This window comes from Loxodonta africana, chromosome 22 (genome assembly GCF_030014295.1).
Source record: "Loxodonta africana isolate mLoxAfr1 chromosome 22, mLoxAfr1.hap2, whole genome shotgun sequence".
NCBI lineage: Eukaryota > Metazoa > Chordata > Mammalia > Proboscidea > Elephantidae > Loxodonta > Loxodonta africana.
Window position 1 is genome coordinate 70600550 of NC_087363.1, and position 13905 is coordinate 70614454.

Sequence of the window (13905 nt, forward strand, 5' to 3'; positions counted from 1 at the left end):
ACTCTGAAGTCTCCTATACAGGTATACTGACAAATCTTACAAAGATCTGAACACTCCCTGAATAAACTGTAGACTCAACATGACTCAAACTGCTCCATTATCCCAAGACTAGTGTCAATCTTCCTACTAAACGGACCATGGATTTTATAATTCCAAAGACTTGGGGGAAACATTAGCAAAGGCAGATCTCAGCGTATGTTGTCTACCAGAGTCCTGGAGGTTCCCTCCTCTGTTTCCTTTAGGCTTCTTTAGGAGAGGCAAGTAACAGTTCAAAGGAGATGACAAGTTCTGAAGGAATTCTTGTGTGGAGAGTTAATGATCCAGAACAGGAAGAACTACCCTCTTCAAAAATACCCATTCTACTCCTAACCTTTTTTTACTTGCTCTTATAAAACAAAAAAACACAAATAAACCCCTCACCCTACCCCGAGACCTCCACTTCAACTCTCTAGGCTGCAGTTGAGAAATCTTAGAATACATGAATTGGAGTTGCTCATGTTCTGCATATACTCCAAGAACTGCATTTAAAGGGTATTTTCTCTGTCCATTTGAGGTCCCCTATAAATATTTAATTATAGTAAGATTCCTTCCATCTACATTACTTTCATAGGTAATAAATGCATTCAAAGGAACTGCCTTGCACAGCTGCAAAATAAAATAGGGTGAAAGAGAGAATCTCTCGCCCAAATCTAAAATTTTACCGTCATGACTGTATGGTATCAGGTACTGTTAAAAAAAAAAAAAAAAGATTTCCAAATTCAGGTTATGCTAAAGAATATATCTCCAGAAAATGAAGATTCGTATTTTCATAGTGAAACAGGAGCCATGAGACCCAGAACAGTAAACAGCAGGCCTACAGAAAGCCTCATTCCTAACATCTAGCACAGTCCCTGGGGCAGAATCACACTCAAGAAACACTGAATGAATGAATGCATGCATATATACAAGAAAGCGCTCTGGGAGCAGAAACTATGTCTTGCCTGCCACTGTATTTTCAGCACCCAGCCCACAGCAGGTGTTAAACGTGTTTACTGAATTAATAAACCTTCTATCTGGTATTATTAAAAAGAATAACAGTGTGCGTTATAAAACTAAACATTTTCCTCTGATGTTCTCTTCCCCAATCTACCCTTTGAATATTATTCATGATTTGGGTCTAATATTTTAGAAATATACTGTCCAGCTAGACACCATAAAAGTTATCCTTTTCAGATAAGAAAACTAAAGTTCAGAGAAGCAGATTGCCCAAGATTTTAAAGCTGAGTAGTGAAAAAAAAAAAAAAAGACCTAAAATTTGTGCCTCAGTGGTCCTAGCCTAGAGCTATTTCCACATAGCCGGCCCTTCCCTTTTTACACTAGTAATGATAAGGATCGGTTACATAAAATTTGACACAGGATAGAAAATAGGAGAGATACAGAGTGGAGACAACACAATTCACCTAACTAATAAACTCCCTTTTCACTCAGTAAGTATCACTTCAGTTTTATACTAGGAGTTACCCTTTCCTTCCTCCCCTCCCCCAAAAAAGGATACGGCAGAAGAGCTCCACACTGAACGGATAATATCACCCAAGAAGGCTGAAAAACAAAATATTAACTTGATCAAAACGTATTTTCAATTTATAATCAAAGTGATGTTACTTTAGCAGCATTGCTCATAGAAATGAAAAGACTCTATTAGAATTGATTATAAAACATCCAGGTAACAATTGTGAATACTCAGGTAGCAGGAATATCACAGTCAAAGGTTAGTTTATCAATGCCCAAAGTGAAAAATCCAACTAAAGAATTAAGCATTACTTGACTTTTTAAAAAAATTACTCCATATAGAAATTTAAATTCCGGGTTTATGCACTTATAACTGTGTGGGCCTCTAGGCCAGCAGGGAAACTGTCCTCAGAAGCAGAGGGACAGGGGCATTGCTACCCAGCCCGCCCCCACCACCAGACCCACTCCGCCCATGGAATAGTCAGCTCTCTTAAGTTCCCTTCTTCAATCCTGAATTCCATGAAGTGTAAATTCAGGAGATTTCTGGGTTTTTTTTAGCAAAGCCAAGTAGATAAAATGTTTGTAAAACACAAAATTTATTCTGTCTGGTAGCCATTTTATGAATTTCAAAACTAACATTAATTATAAAGCCTCAGATTAATAACTACCTTTTCAGGTAACCTATATTTTTTAAAAATTAGCTCCTCATCTATTTTCACATTTAATTTAAAAAACCACACTTGTAATTTGCTTCACAAAATTATCATGTAAAAATATAGTCATGTCCCATTGAGCTGGCTGGCTTCCAGAAATTTCACTCAATTGAAACAGGTATCTATGTACTTGTCACTCATCCATCAGCACTTAAGGTTTCTATCCAGGTGTTTTATCCAATATATCTTAACATTTTTTTTGGTGGTTCTGGAGACACTCCAGTTAAACGTAGGCGAACTGGCCAGCACATCTCTGTATGGGCCAAGGTCTATTGTTAACTGGAACACACACAGAAGTCCCTCAGAGTTTCAAGTTTCATAACCAATCACACTGGGGGAGGCTTTTAGGAAACCAGTATTTCCAATGATCCCTTTGGTGTCCGGGGAGATCTTCTCAGGCTAGGGCAGTGAGGATATGCCTTTTCTTGGGTAAACTGGTAGGAGGGCTGTTGTGACCACAGGTATACTCTCAGGCAGTTTTAGGAAGGACCGCATAAAGAAACCGATCCCTGCCCAGTGATCCATACAGCATACACCTTGGTAAGTCTCCCCTCCAGAGGCTGGGGCGGGAGTGACATTCCACCAGTTTACATCGTTGGTCTAGCCGTAATAAAGTCCAAGCAGAGTATAGTTACCCTAAGGCCTTCATTCAGATAAAATAATGCAAAATTAAGAGGCAGAACACACTAATAAAGCAGAAATGAAAAACTATAAAAGCATGGTAATAAGGTGCTATTTATCCCAAAGGCAAATAACAATATATAAAAATAAACTCACTACAAGTCAGCATAATTAACATTTTCAATGATGCCTAAAGGCCGGTGAGAAAAACATTTCTATAAAAAATTATTTTAAAAATTTTGGTGCCTAAAGAAGTAAGTTTTAAAATCTATAAAATTCATATATGTAAAATCCCTCATTTTCTATAAATGATGGATAAACTGTCATCATGCATAAGGATGCCTTATTTTAAAAATGCATTTGTCAAATTTAATATCAAGGCAAAGGCCAAGGGATATACCCCTAGGGAACCAGGCTTCACCCTTCAGTCAAATTCAGACTCAATTCCTAGCAGAGAGAGATCCAAAATAAGACAGGCCTATTAGGTTAATTCAGATTAAGAACATTAGGGTCTACTTATCATGGAATGAACATAAACTGTTAGGTCAGCTCCGAAAAATTATATAACTCTACAAAGTAACACCACAGCCACTGGACTATTACACAGGTATTGCCACAAATTAAAAGCAGGCTGGGATGCTGAAATATTTACAGACCAAATGGTATATTTGAGATTGATTTTAAAATACCACAGCCAAACGGGGGGAAAGTGGGATATTAAGCTAGACAGGCAAAACACTGATAACTACAGAAGCTGGGAAGTGTGTACTTTTATACAGCTTTATTATACATTGACTTTTCCAGGAATGTAACTACTATATAAAACCAAAGACTGTTTTGTTTAGTTCAGAACTTTACCAAGGATTGTTCACCATTGTGAAATGTCACCTCACAGCTGGCAGCTCCATTTGTGGGATACAAGGATCGGCCTGCATTTGCAGCAGTCACGTTCAGTGATCCTATATATAGCGGCATCTATTTTCTCATGTCCCCTAGCATAGTTGTGCCCAAGTATTTACATATTGAAACATGTACTTATTATCTTTTATTTCTTTACATTTCATATATTTACTTCACACTTACATATATGCACAGCTGACATTATGTGGTAAATTATCTTACATATGAATTTCATTTCTGCACAATGAGAACAAACTAGTTATTACCAAAAGCGGTTCTGGGGTCACAGAGGTTAAGAATCACTGCTGTAGTGGTCTGCCAACAATGATCTGTGCGTGTTGTGTGTTGTCGAGTCGATTCCAACTCATAGCAACCCTACAGGGCGGAGTGCAACGGCCCCATAGGGTTTCCAAGGAGAGGCTGGTGGATTCGAACTGCCAACCTTTTGGTCAGCAGCCTGAGCTCTTAACCACTTCGCCACCAGGGCTCCTAGGCCCCCAAAATTTGTTAATAAGGCTGCCCTTTTAAAGTTCAATTGTGTAATCTATCCAAGACATGCAAAGTTACTTTAATGAGACAACAGCTTGAGAGAAAGTCTGCAGTCAGGGAAAGGACCTGAGGTCTAGTCCCTATAGCTAAGAATGGAAGCAAACCAGAGATAACCCCCCCCGTAGCAAGTCTATCTCTTTCGCAAAGCGGCATCACACAGCAGACCAGGAACCCTGCTAACAGTCTTCACAAACGGATCTGCATCGAGAGTGAGAGCGAGATGGTCCCGCTAAAATAAGCATTCTGCGCACGCCAGTCTCCCGAGAGTCTTCAGAACCATCTCTTGAGACAGATCCACTTTCAGGTTTATTTTCAAAAACCAAGTTATCTAAGCCTGCAAAGCAGAGCTTAAGACCCTGGATATTGGTGAGGTTCACCACTTCCCAGCAGCCAGCTACTTCTCTGCCACCAACCTAACTTCGCTCTATTACTAAATCATACTGACTTTTACACTGGTTATTTTTCCCTAAAGCAAAGCACTTAATAGCATGAAGAAGAGAATAAAAAAAGGTAGTGCTATAGAACTGTTTCTAAACAAATACATAATCCCCAGACCCGCTGCCGTCAAGTCAATTCTGACTCATGGCGACCCCATAGGACAGAGTAGAACTGCCCCATAGAGCTTCCACGGAGCGCCTGGTGGATGTGAACTGCCCACCTTTTGGTCAGCAGCCAAGTAGCCCTTAACCACTACACCACCAGGGTTTCCCAAATACATAATACAGAAAATTAAAACAAAAAAGAATAAAATTAACAAATGTTAAGAACACTCATTTAATGACAATCAACTCAATTATCAGCGATAAAAGCAGCACAGTAAGTAGATCAACAAAATCTGAATGCGCCCACCAGCTGAGATCCCCCAACTTCCTACCATAAATGCTGCACAGGTCAAGCTGGATAGTATTGTAGGTGGCCACCAAGTGGACAGTGTTACAAATGATCATGGTGGACCTTGTCAGAGATGCGAGTGCTCTCTGTTACTTAATGAGGTCGATGCAAGAACTCAGTAGATGGGAGGCAAAATCTCCTTCGACTATTCTAGCCGGAAATCAGGACCACTTGCCACAATCAGAATGGAAAGTAACCGTGTTCCAGGAGTTACTTCTTGACAGGATTTAGCCTCCTTTTGTACTCAAATGCGTTCTTATGAGAGAATTTGCCAATGCCCACTTGATTTGAGGCGATAGATCCACTTCCTACGACAAGTTTCCTCAGCTGAGAGAGCTTAGAGGCAGTGATAAAATGGAATCACTCCTACAGCAAGTATACAGGATGATCTAGAATACTTAGCATATACAGGCACCTTGCAACTCTGTGACACAGCTTAAAGGGCCTTAGTTAAGATGTTAAAGGGATTCATTAATCTGGCAACTTTCCACAGCAAAGACCACAAGACGAGTTACATCAAAATTTCTACACGTTTGCTTTCAAGATCCATGATGAAAATATATAAAATTATAATTTTTTACTCCTGACCTTTACAACAGGTAAATCGAAGACTTCCCGGGCTTCTCCAACCTCTGGGTTGTCCCCATCTTCTGAAATGATGTGTGAGGCTAGGGCATTGTAGGAGACTTCCTTAGCTTTTCCAGCTTTTAGAAGCTGAATAACCTAAAGAAAAAACCCAAAGAAATTAAAACAGAAAAGCTTATGTTTTATTTTTGACTTATATGAATAATTACTGTGAACAATGGGAATTTTCACTTAAAACACACCATTATCCCCACAAAGCATCGGTAAACTTCTACTCCGAGTAATATGCCAATGCAACATTTGGGGACAATAAAAAGTTCAGCAATGGTGGCTCCTGAGAACCAGGTACCAGATATTGTCTCTGCCCTCAAGACAAATGAACCATACAAACAACACCCAGCGTGGCTGAGCGCTAAACCTGGGTATGCACATGATACTGGATCTCAAACTTAAAGGCTTGGGGATGGGTGGCACCACAATTAGGGCGCTTCTGGAAGAGGGGCCATATCAGCAGAATCCTTATGAACTGACAGGAGTTAGCCAGGCAAAAACAAATGTACTGGAGGAAGGAGCAATGTTCAAGGCACTGGGCAGGTGACTAGTAATCAGCCCACAAATGATCTTTCTCATATGCCATGCAAAAAAATAACCTTGTATTTTATTCTCTGGAGGAAAGCCACTGAAAGATTTTAACCAGAGAAATGGCATAATCAGATTTTAGTTATAGAAAAATTACTGTCAGCAGTAAGAATGGATTGGGCATGACTGGAGACAGATTGGTTAGGGAGCGACCAGGATAATCGAGGTGAAAGAGGCAGGTAACTGAATATCATTAGGGATAGCAAGATGAAGAAAGATGTGAGAGAATAAAGAACATGTGGCTACTGAAAGGGGTGTAAGTACAAGTGAACCATCAAGAATGAAATGCTGAGGAATACATTAGAAGAGCAAAGGACAGGGGGAAGCAAGAGGAAAACTTTTAGTTTTGGCCACTCCATGTCCTTTAGGTGCCACGTGTAAAATCTAGGAAGAGATTTGGGGCTCACCTGATCAGGAATCCTCAGTATATATACACAGATGGGGGCTAAAGCAACAAGAGTGAATGAGACGCCCCCGAGTCTAGAGTGGAAAGTGATCTGGAGACTAAACACTGGCAATAAAGAACATTTTGGGGACAGGTAGGTGTAAGGGCAGAATCAAGGGCGAGTAGTGTACATAAAAGCCAAGGAAGGTAAGGGTTACAGAATGGTCGACAGAGTCAAACGCATCAGACAAGCTAAGTAATGTAAGAATTTGTACCAAGTATGAAATTGGTAAGGTTGTCACATAGCAAATTTTACTCACAACTTGGACAACTTATTTTATTAGTCATTAATAAAGAAGAACTATTACACAAACAAAAACCCAAATCCATTGCCACTGAATTGATTCCAACTCACAATGACCCCATATGTTACAGAGTAAAATTGCTCCATAAGGTTTTCGAGGCCCTGACCTTTTCAAAGCAGATCGCCAGGCCTTTCCTCTGAGCTGCCTCTAAAAAAAAGCCATCAACCTTTTGGCTAGTAGTTGAGCATTTAATAAATGAAAAAGCAATGGCCACTAGATGTGAACCACAACTTTCCTCCTTTGACCTTCAAGCATCTTTAACTTCATATATCTATTCCACTTGTCTCACAGAAAAACACTCCTTTATCTACCCTTCTGTGTTTTTGGTCCTACTTTTTATGAGTCTTGAGAAATTTCAATCTCTCCCCTCTATAACTATGTTCCCTCAACCTATAAATAACGAAGTCTCCCACATCCTATACAACATGCCTGTGCAAGTAAACATCCACCCATCGGCCCTATAATGACAAATTTCTTGAAACAACAATCTGACCTTTGTGTCTTCACTCCCTCACTTTGTATTCACTCTTCAACTCACTGCAATGCAGTCTCTTCTACCAACACTCTTCTGAGACTTATTCAATGTTCACTGACTTTGAGGATGCCAAAACCAATAACTTCTTTTCAATCTCCATACTACTGAACCTCTTTCTTACCAGATTTCCTCTCCTGTCCCTCCTTCGTCTGCTCCAGGTACCTGTCTGAAGTATCATCCCAAATGTGTTAATGCCTCCATTCCTGAGCATATACACAGTCCACTTGAAGAAAATATCTTTCACCCTCTTCTTAACTTTTACTTAGCTCAAGACCAAACTAAAATAGCACCTAGTGACATTTCAGTGATGCCTTCTCCTATGCACCGTAGGGGGAATCTGTCCTCTTACAGCACCGACTACCTTACACTACAGGGGCAGGGGTGGTTCAGTGCAAGAATTCTCCACTTCCATGCAGGAGACTGGGTTCCATTCTAGGCAAATGCACGTCATACACAGCCACCATCCATCAGTGGAGGCTTGCATGTTGCTATGATGTTGAACAGGTTTCTGGGGAGCTTCCAGGCCAAGATAAACTAGGAAGAAAGGCCTAGTGATATACTTCCGAAAAATCAGCCAGTTAAAATCCTATAGACCACGACAGTCCCATGCATGACTCGGGGGCCAACTCGATGGCAGCTAACTACAACTTTGCACTGTAATATGTTCAGCTGTGCTCCCCTTCCCCACTGGTGAGGTCCTCAAGGTTAGGTAGTATGTTTTGTTCATCTTTATATTACACCAAGTACTTAGTCCAATGTTGGACACATAATCAACGTTCAAGGCATGTTAACTTTCTGAATCCATATTTACAAGGTTCAGAAAATCAGACGTTCTGGCTCTCAGGCTTTTAGAAAATATACTGTTTCATATCGAAGTGGTTTGCCAAGGACATTTTTAAGCACTTAATTTGATTCATAGTTGAGCAAATATGATTCCAGTTCATCTTGTTCCAGGTTTTAAGTAACATTTGGTTCAAGTCCCTTATAAAAGCCAAAGTTCCATAATGAAAAGCAGAGGGGAGGGGAAGAAAAGGGGTGAGAGAGAAGGGGAACAATGGTGGACAGTGGGAGAGAGGGAAATTATCAATACTAGAAAAAGCTTCCATTATTACAAGCACTCATTTTGATCATTCGGGGTTCAGCGCCTGTTTAAATTCAAAGCCAAATGTCTCTTCACCTTAAATTTGCAGTGAAAAAAGGATCCGTCTTGGGGGTCATCCAACTACTAATTTAACCACTAAGGTACTAAAATACAAACCTCTAGAAGGCCAAGATCAGCCAGCCTTCCACAATTCCTTTTACACAATCCAAGTTCATTTGCTGAGTATTCATCTCCACCCTCAGAGACCTAAGTTCTGATCATTCCGCCTGCAGCGCGGAATTCCCCCCTCCCCCAGGTTTGGCACTACTGCTGTGATACTGACGTGACACTTGAAGCAATATAATTCCACCGTTAAACTTGACAAGAGTAAACACTTCGAAGATAAATTAAAAAAAACATTCAACTAGGATTCATCCCCACCTGGAATAATAACATCCTAAAGACTGAACGAACGTTAGTACTTGGGAAAACCCACAATATTCTTTAACAGCAGCCCGAAATACGAAATCATAATAGTAATATAACGGTGTCACCAGCGTATTTCCCACATTTGTTCCACATTAACTCCCCCAATTAAGAACATGAAGGAATACAAATCCAACCCCCATCCCATGAACGAACACTTGTGCTGAACGAAGTGCTTCTCAGATCCGCATAAATGACCGAAGCCAAGCGGGCGGAGATGTCCAGAATCATCGGGCTGGCCGAGCTAGGAGCATAGCTAACTTTTCCCGCTTAGCTGCCTGGAAACCGGGTCCCTAAGCGAGCTGCATCGGTCAAGGCTCCCGGACGCTATCTCCGTCATCTCCTCGGCCCTCAGACCAACTATTCCCGGAGCCGAGGCTCCGGAGCCCGGCAGGCTGAAAGGATGCGCTCCCTGCCCGAACCCCGCTGCTCCACGCGCGGAGAGCGGCAGCCGGGCCGAGGCGGCGGCACGCCGGCCGCCGGGCTGGGGGCTTACCCTCCGGTCAGCAGGGCGCCGGGTCCCGCCACCCCGCCGGGGGCATGGTGACAATCGGCCCTCGCGGCGCTAGGCCCGGGCTCCCGGTTCGCGCGGGCGGCGCGCGCGGGGGCGCCCGGCCGGGGACGCGGCAGCGGATGCACACGCGGGGCCGTGGCGCAGAAGCCCTGCCTGTCCCCGTCCCTCCCGCGCGGCGCCGGCGTGACCGGGCCCCCTCCCGGTGTCCACCTCTCCCCGGCCGTGGCCACGCGCCCCCGCCCCGTCGGCCGGCTGCGGCGGGCGCGGAGCGGGCGCGAGCCCGGCCCTCGCGCCTCCGTCAGGCGCCGGGCCCCCGCGCCGGCGCACCGCCCTGCCCTGTCCGCGCAGCCGGCCGGCGCGAGCCCTCGGCGGCGGGGACGGCGGCGCTCGGGAGCGGCTGCTCGGGGCTGCAGGAGTGCGCCCCGCGGCCGGGGGAAGGAGAAGGCGAGGCGGGGAGCGAGGAGCCCGCGGCCGCGGTACCTTGGGATCGATGTCGCCCACCGCGTAATATTTGACCTCTTTGAACATTTCCTCAGGAACTTTCAACTCCTGGTCCGACATGATCCCGGCCGCTCGCTGGCGTCCCTGGATCCGGAAGAATCCACGATGGCACCCACCCCAACCCCACCCACCCCCCACCCCCCGGCGAGGCCCACTTCGGCCGGCGCGCCGCGCGCCCCCACCTCCCCCGCGAACGGCCCGGCGAGTCCGGTCCTGGCGGAGTCTTTACGAATTGGGGTCCGGTCCCCCTCCCTCCGCCTCCTTCCCCCCCGCCCTCTCGGAACGGCCAAAGCGCGGGAGCCGCGCGCGCCCTGCGGGCCGCACCATTCCTCTGCGGGCACCGGGGGAAGCGACGAGGAGGGCATCTGGCGCCCGGCGCCGTGCGGGGACTCCTCTCCGGCCCGCAGCCCCAGAAACACGTTCACCGCACATTCTGCGTTTGAGGCCGGAGGTCTGGGGCTCTCCATCACTCTGAGCAGGGGGCCCCGGGACTGAAGTGAACGCGCCACCCCCCTAGTAGGCTACGAGTGCGTAGGTCCCGGGGAAAGTCGGGAGCGGGGAAGCCCCTCCCATCAACACTCGCCGCCGCTGGTTGGGGCGGTGCCTGCGCGGGGCGGAAGGGGCGGGGCAGCCCCCCGGCCAGGGCGTCCGGCGGCGACGGCGGCTGTGGTGGGGCCTGCTTCGCCGGGGACGGCGCGGTTCCGGCGCCCGCTGGCCGCTGGCCTCACGGAGGGGGTTTCCCGCCCAGGGCAAGAGCGGTCCGCGGCAGAAGAGTTCGCCGGCCGCAGTGGAAGACCTTGAGCCTCACCAGACCGAGGTAACGCCACAGAGACTCTCGGGCTGAAGGAGGTGCGTGGCTTCCAGACTGAAGCCCGCGTTGGAACCCGCTTTTGGGAATTCCGGAGTGTACGAGGCCTCTCCGCGACCAGTAGGAAAAAACTGGAGAGAAAGGCGCGGGAGCCGCCGTCGCGCCCTTGGTGAAAAGAGCGCCAACTCTTGGGCGCCTTTCCTCCAGGAAGCGAGCCAGTGGCGTCTCCGGGACGACACCCGTTGGCGACGCCGCCTGTGGCTCGCGGGCCTCGCTGGGCAGCGCGTCCGGGCGCGCTTCGCCAGCCTGTCCCTGTGGAGACCTGCCACCGCTCGGGGGCCCTTTGGTCCGCTTGCTCCAGTGACAGTGATGAACAGTTCACTTTGTTGTTGTTACTGTTTTTTAACGTGAGAGGTAGGTGACTGGAAAAAGTCTCGATTTGTGTCAGAAGACTGGAAAACAGAGACTTGCGAAGTAATTCTGTTTCCCTGAGTTTTCCCGGTAAATAGTCGCTCCGGGCTCATTTCTTCCCGTTTAGCCCAGGGCGCACTTTGCACGTAACCAACCGCACAGCCGTTACTCTTCCACTGTCCTGCCTTAGACGTACTGCACAGTCTGCTTATTTCTTTCAGGTGCTTAACATTTTACTCTTTCCAAGGGGCATGGGTTATTCAGAGTAAAATGTATTCTCCTGTATTCTAAATTCCCAATGGTATTTCCGAATGCATTACAATTTAGTAATAACTTTGTATTCTGACATCATCTGAATGCTGTGTAAGGTTTGTCTATTGTGATATAGTGTCCACTTTAGAATTATTCTGGAATACAAACCACACTTCAGTAACTTCAACTGCCTTTTAACAAAGACACTATATATTTTATAAAGTATAATATTTGGCAGGTTAATATCTTACAATGGTGATTTTAATTTGTCATTGTTTTAGTTACAGCTATTCTCCCTTAACTCGTCCACAATCACAAAACAGCAGAATGACTAGATTCACCTTCACAAAACACTTTGATGAAAAAAGCTGAGAGGTGGAATAATACCATAATAATAAATGCAGATTTACACCACTTGATTTCCAATTTCACAACAAATCGTAGACCAGAAATTCGTTAATGAATGATCAGAATATTACGCAGTCCATTTTTGAAAATCACCTTGCTAATGGAATATGCATTAGGCCGACAATTTCTTCCCCGTGTCTTAAGTCATCCCATGGTTCCCGTTACCTGCTGAGCAGATAAATCATGTCTAAGTAAAGGTTAGTGAAATTAACTTAAAAAAAAAAATTAAAGTTCCAAAAGTAAAAGTGATTCATTTGTAAGGTTGTAATGTGCACTGACTTGTAATTCAGGCAAATACAGCCTTGATTGTCTTTAAATTCCTATGTGTACAGTAAGTGATTTTAGTTTGAGCAGAAAGTAAATGGCACACATCAAACTTTTTGAATATATTTGATGTTTCATCATTCGAATGTTTTCTATTTTTTATCTTTTTCTTTGGTCTCTTGAACAATCCGAAACACCCTGTTCTAAGGTTAACATGTTTCTTTTGCAAATAAAAACAGTGCTTTCCTGAATAAGAGTTTTCAGCCCCCTTAGGTGTGGAAACCTTTGAGTGCCCAAGAACATGCTTGGTGTTCAGTGTTAAGAAAATGTCAGTGTGGTAAACCATAGTTCTAAATACAAAATGAAAATTAACCTGACCTTTTATTGGCCTGAGTGAGGTAACATTTAGCCTTTTTTTCTCCCAGGTTAAATGCAAACTAAAGATGTAGCTTTATGCTAAAAGACTTAAAGCTTACCTCAACCAGGTCTTTTATAAGTTAAAAGTCAACTTGTAACACTCAGCAGGATTAGTTACCGTCCTGTGACTTCTGATACTCAGTAAGGCAGAAGTCTTAGTCACCATATCTCGTGGGATTAAGAAATCTGATATTTAAAAATCTCATCAACCTGTCGGAAGTTGTAAAATCTCCATGTGAACTGTGCAGGGTCACTGTGGGGCACAGGTGTCAGCACACAGTCAGGCATCCCAGCATCAGGAAGGACCAGAGTCGGCATCAGGCAAAGAAAGTACTCATTAGAGTCTACCAGTCACTTGGCCAGTAAAAATCTTTAGATGAAATCTAATTTCCTTTGGAATATGGATAACCCGTGTATGAAAGGACTTGAAGATAGCAATTTGATTTTTCAAAAATTATTAGTAAAACTCAAAAATTATCTTCACAAAAAGGTTAATTTCTATCATGTAAAGTGTCCATATGCAAAGTTACAGAAAATCCCACGTTGAGGCTGCTGTGTTTTATTCATGGATAAGTAGAGAGTTCTCATTGATTTTTGTGATGCTTAGAGGATGACTAACTTTAAGGTAACGTCAGTATCAGTTCACCAATTAGAAGCTTTGGGTTTTCTTTTTTACGGCTTTGATGCCTGTACTACTGCTGAATATCACACTCTGAGCATTAATATTTTTCGGTTTCTCCCAACTAAGTTCTAAAGGGGTCATTTGTTGATAATACAACTTCAGAAAATAAGCAGCCTCCTTAGTGCTGATGTTAATTTGGTGAATATGGTCAAACATTTCTCATTTTCTGCTTTGTAGAATAACCTGAGGCTAGAAAAAACAAAGTTAAATATGAAATTAGAAAAAGCAAAAGTAGAGCTGGGAATATGTAACTCAAATTGTGTCTACTGGTGGAAACTTGAGGCAGTTGTATTTAGATAAGCCTTTCCAAATGGCTTTTTAAAAACACCTTTATATTGTGTATGAGAATGTCAGTTTTGTTCTCATATTGTGTTCTGTTCAGTTACCTAGTAGTACAGCCTTTAGTATTA

The 13905-nt window shown here is 44.2% G+C and overlaps 1 protein-coding gene across 5 annotated transcripts in view; it reads right to left on the reverse strand.

Moving 5' to 3' along the window:
- Window positions 1-10785, reverse strand: part of PAXIP1 (PAX interacting protein 1) — an 86524-nt gene extending 75739 nt beyond the window's left edge. The window contains exons 1-3 of one of the 5 annotated variants that reach the window (XM_064275120.1): window positions 10436-10459; window positions 5751-5885; window positions 1535-1578 (exon numbers count right to left, since the gene is read on the reverse strand). Coding sequence is in view for 3 of the 5 variants with exons in the window: in XM_064275117.1 (XP_064131187.1) it covers window positions 1535-1578; window positions 5751-5885; window positions 10578-10685 (287 nt within the window). In the remaining 2 variants the exon portion in view is untranslated. Of the gene's footprint in view, window positions 1-1534; window positions 1581-5750; window positions 5886-10232; window positions 10370-10435; window positions 10460-10577 lie in introns of those variants that run through there. The other 4 variants (XM_064275117.1, XM_064275115.1, XM_064275116.1 and 1 more) reach the window with 4 other exon arrangements.
- Window positions 10786-13905: the final 3120 nt, after the last annotated feature.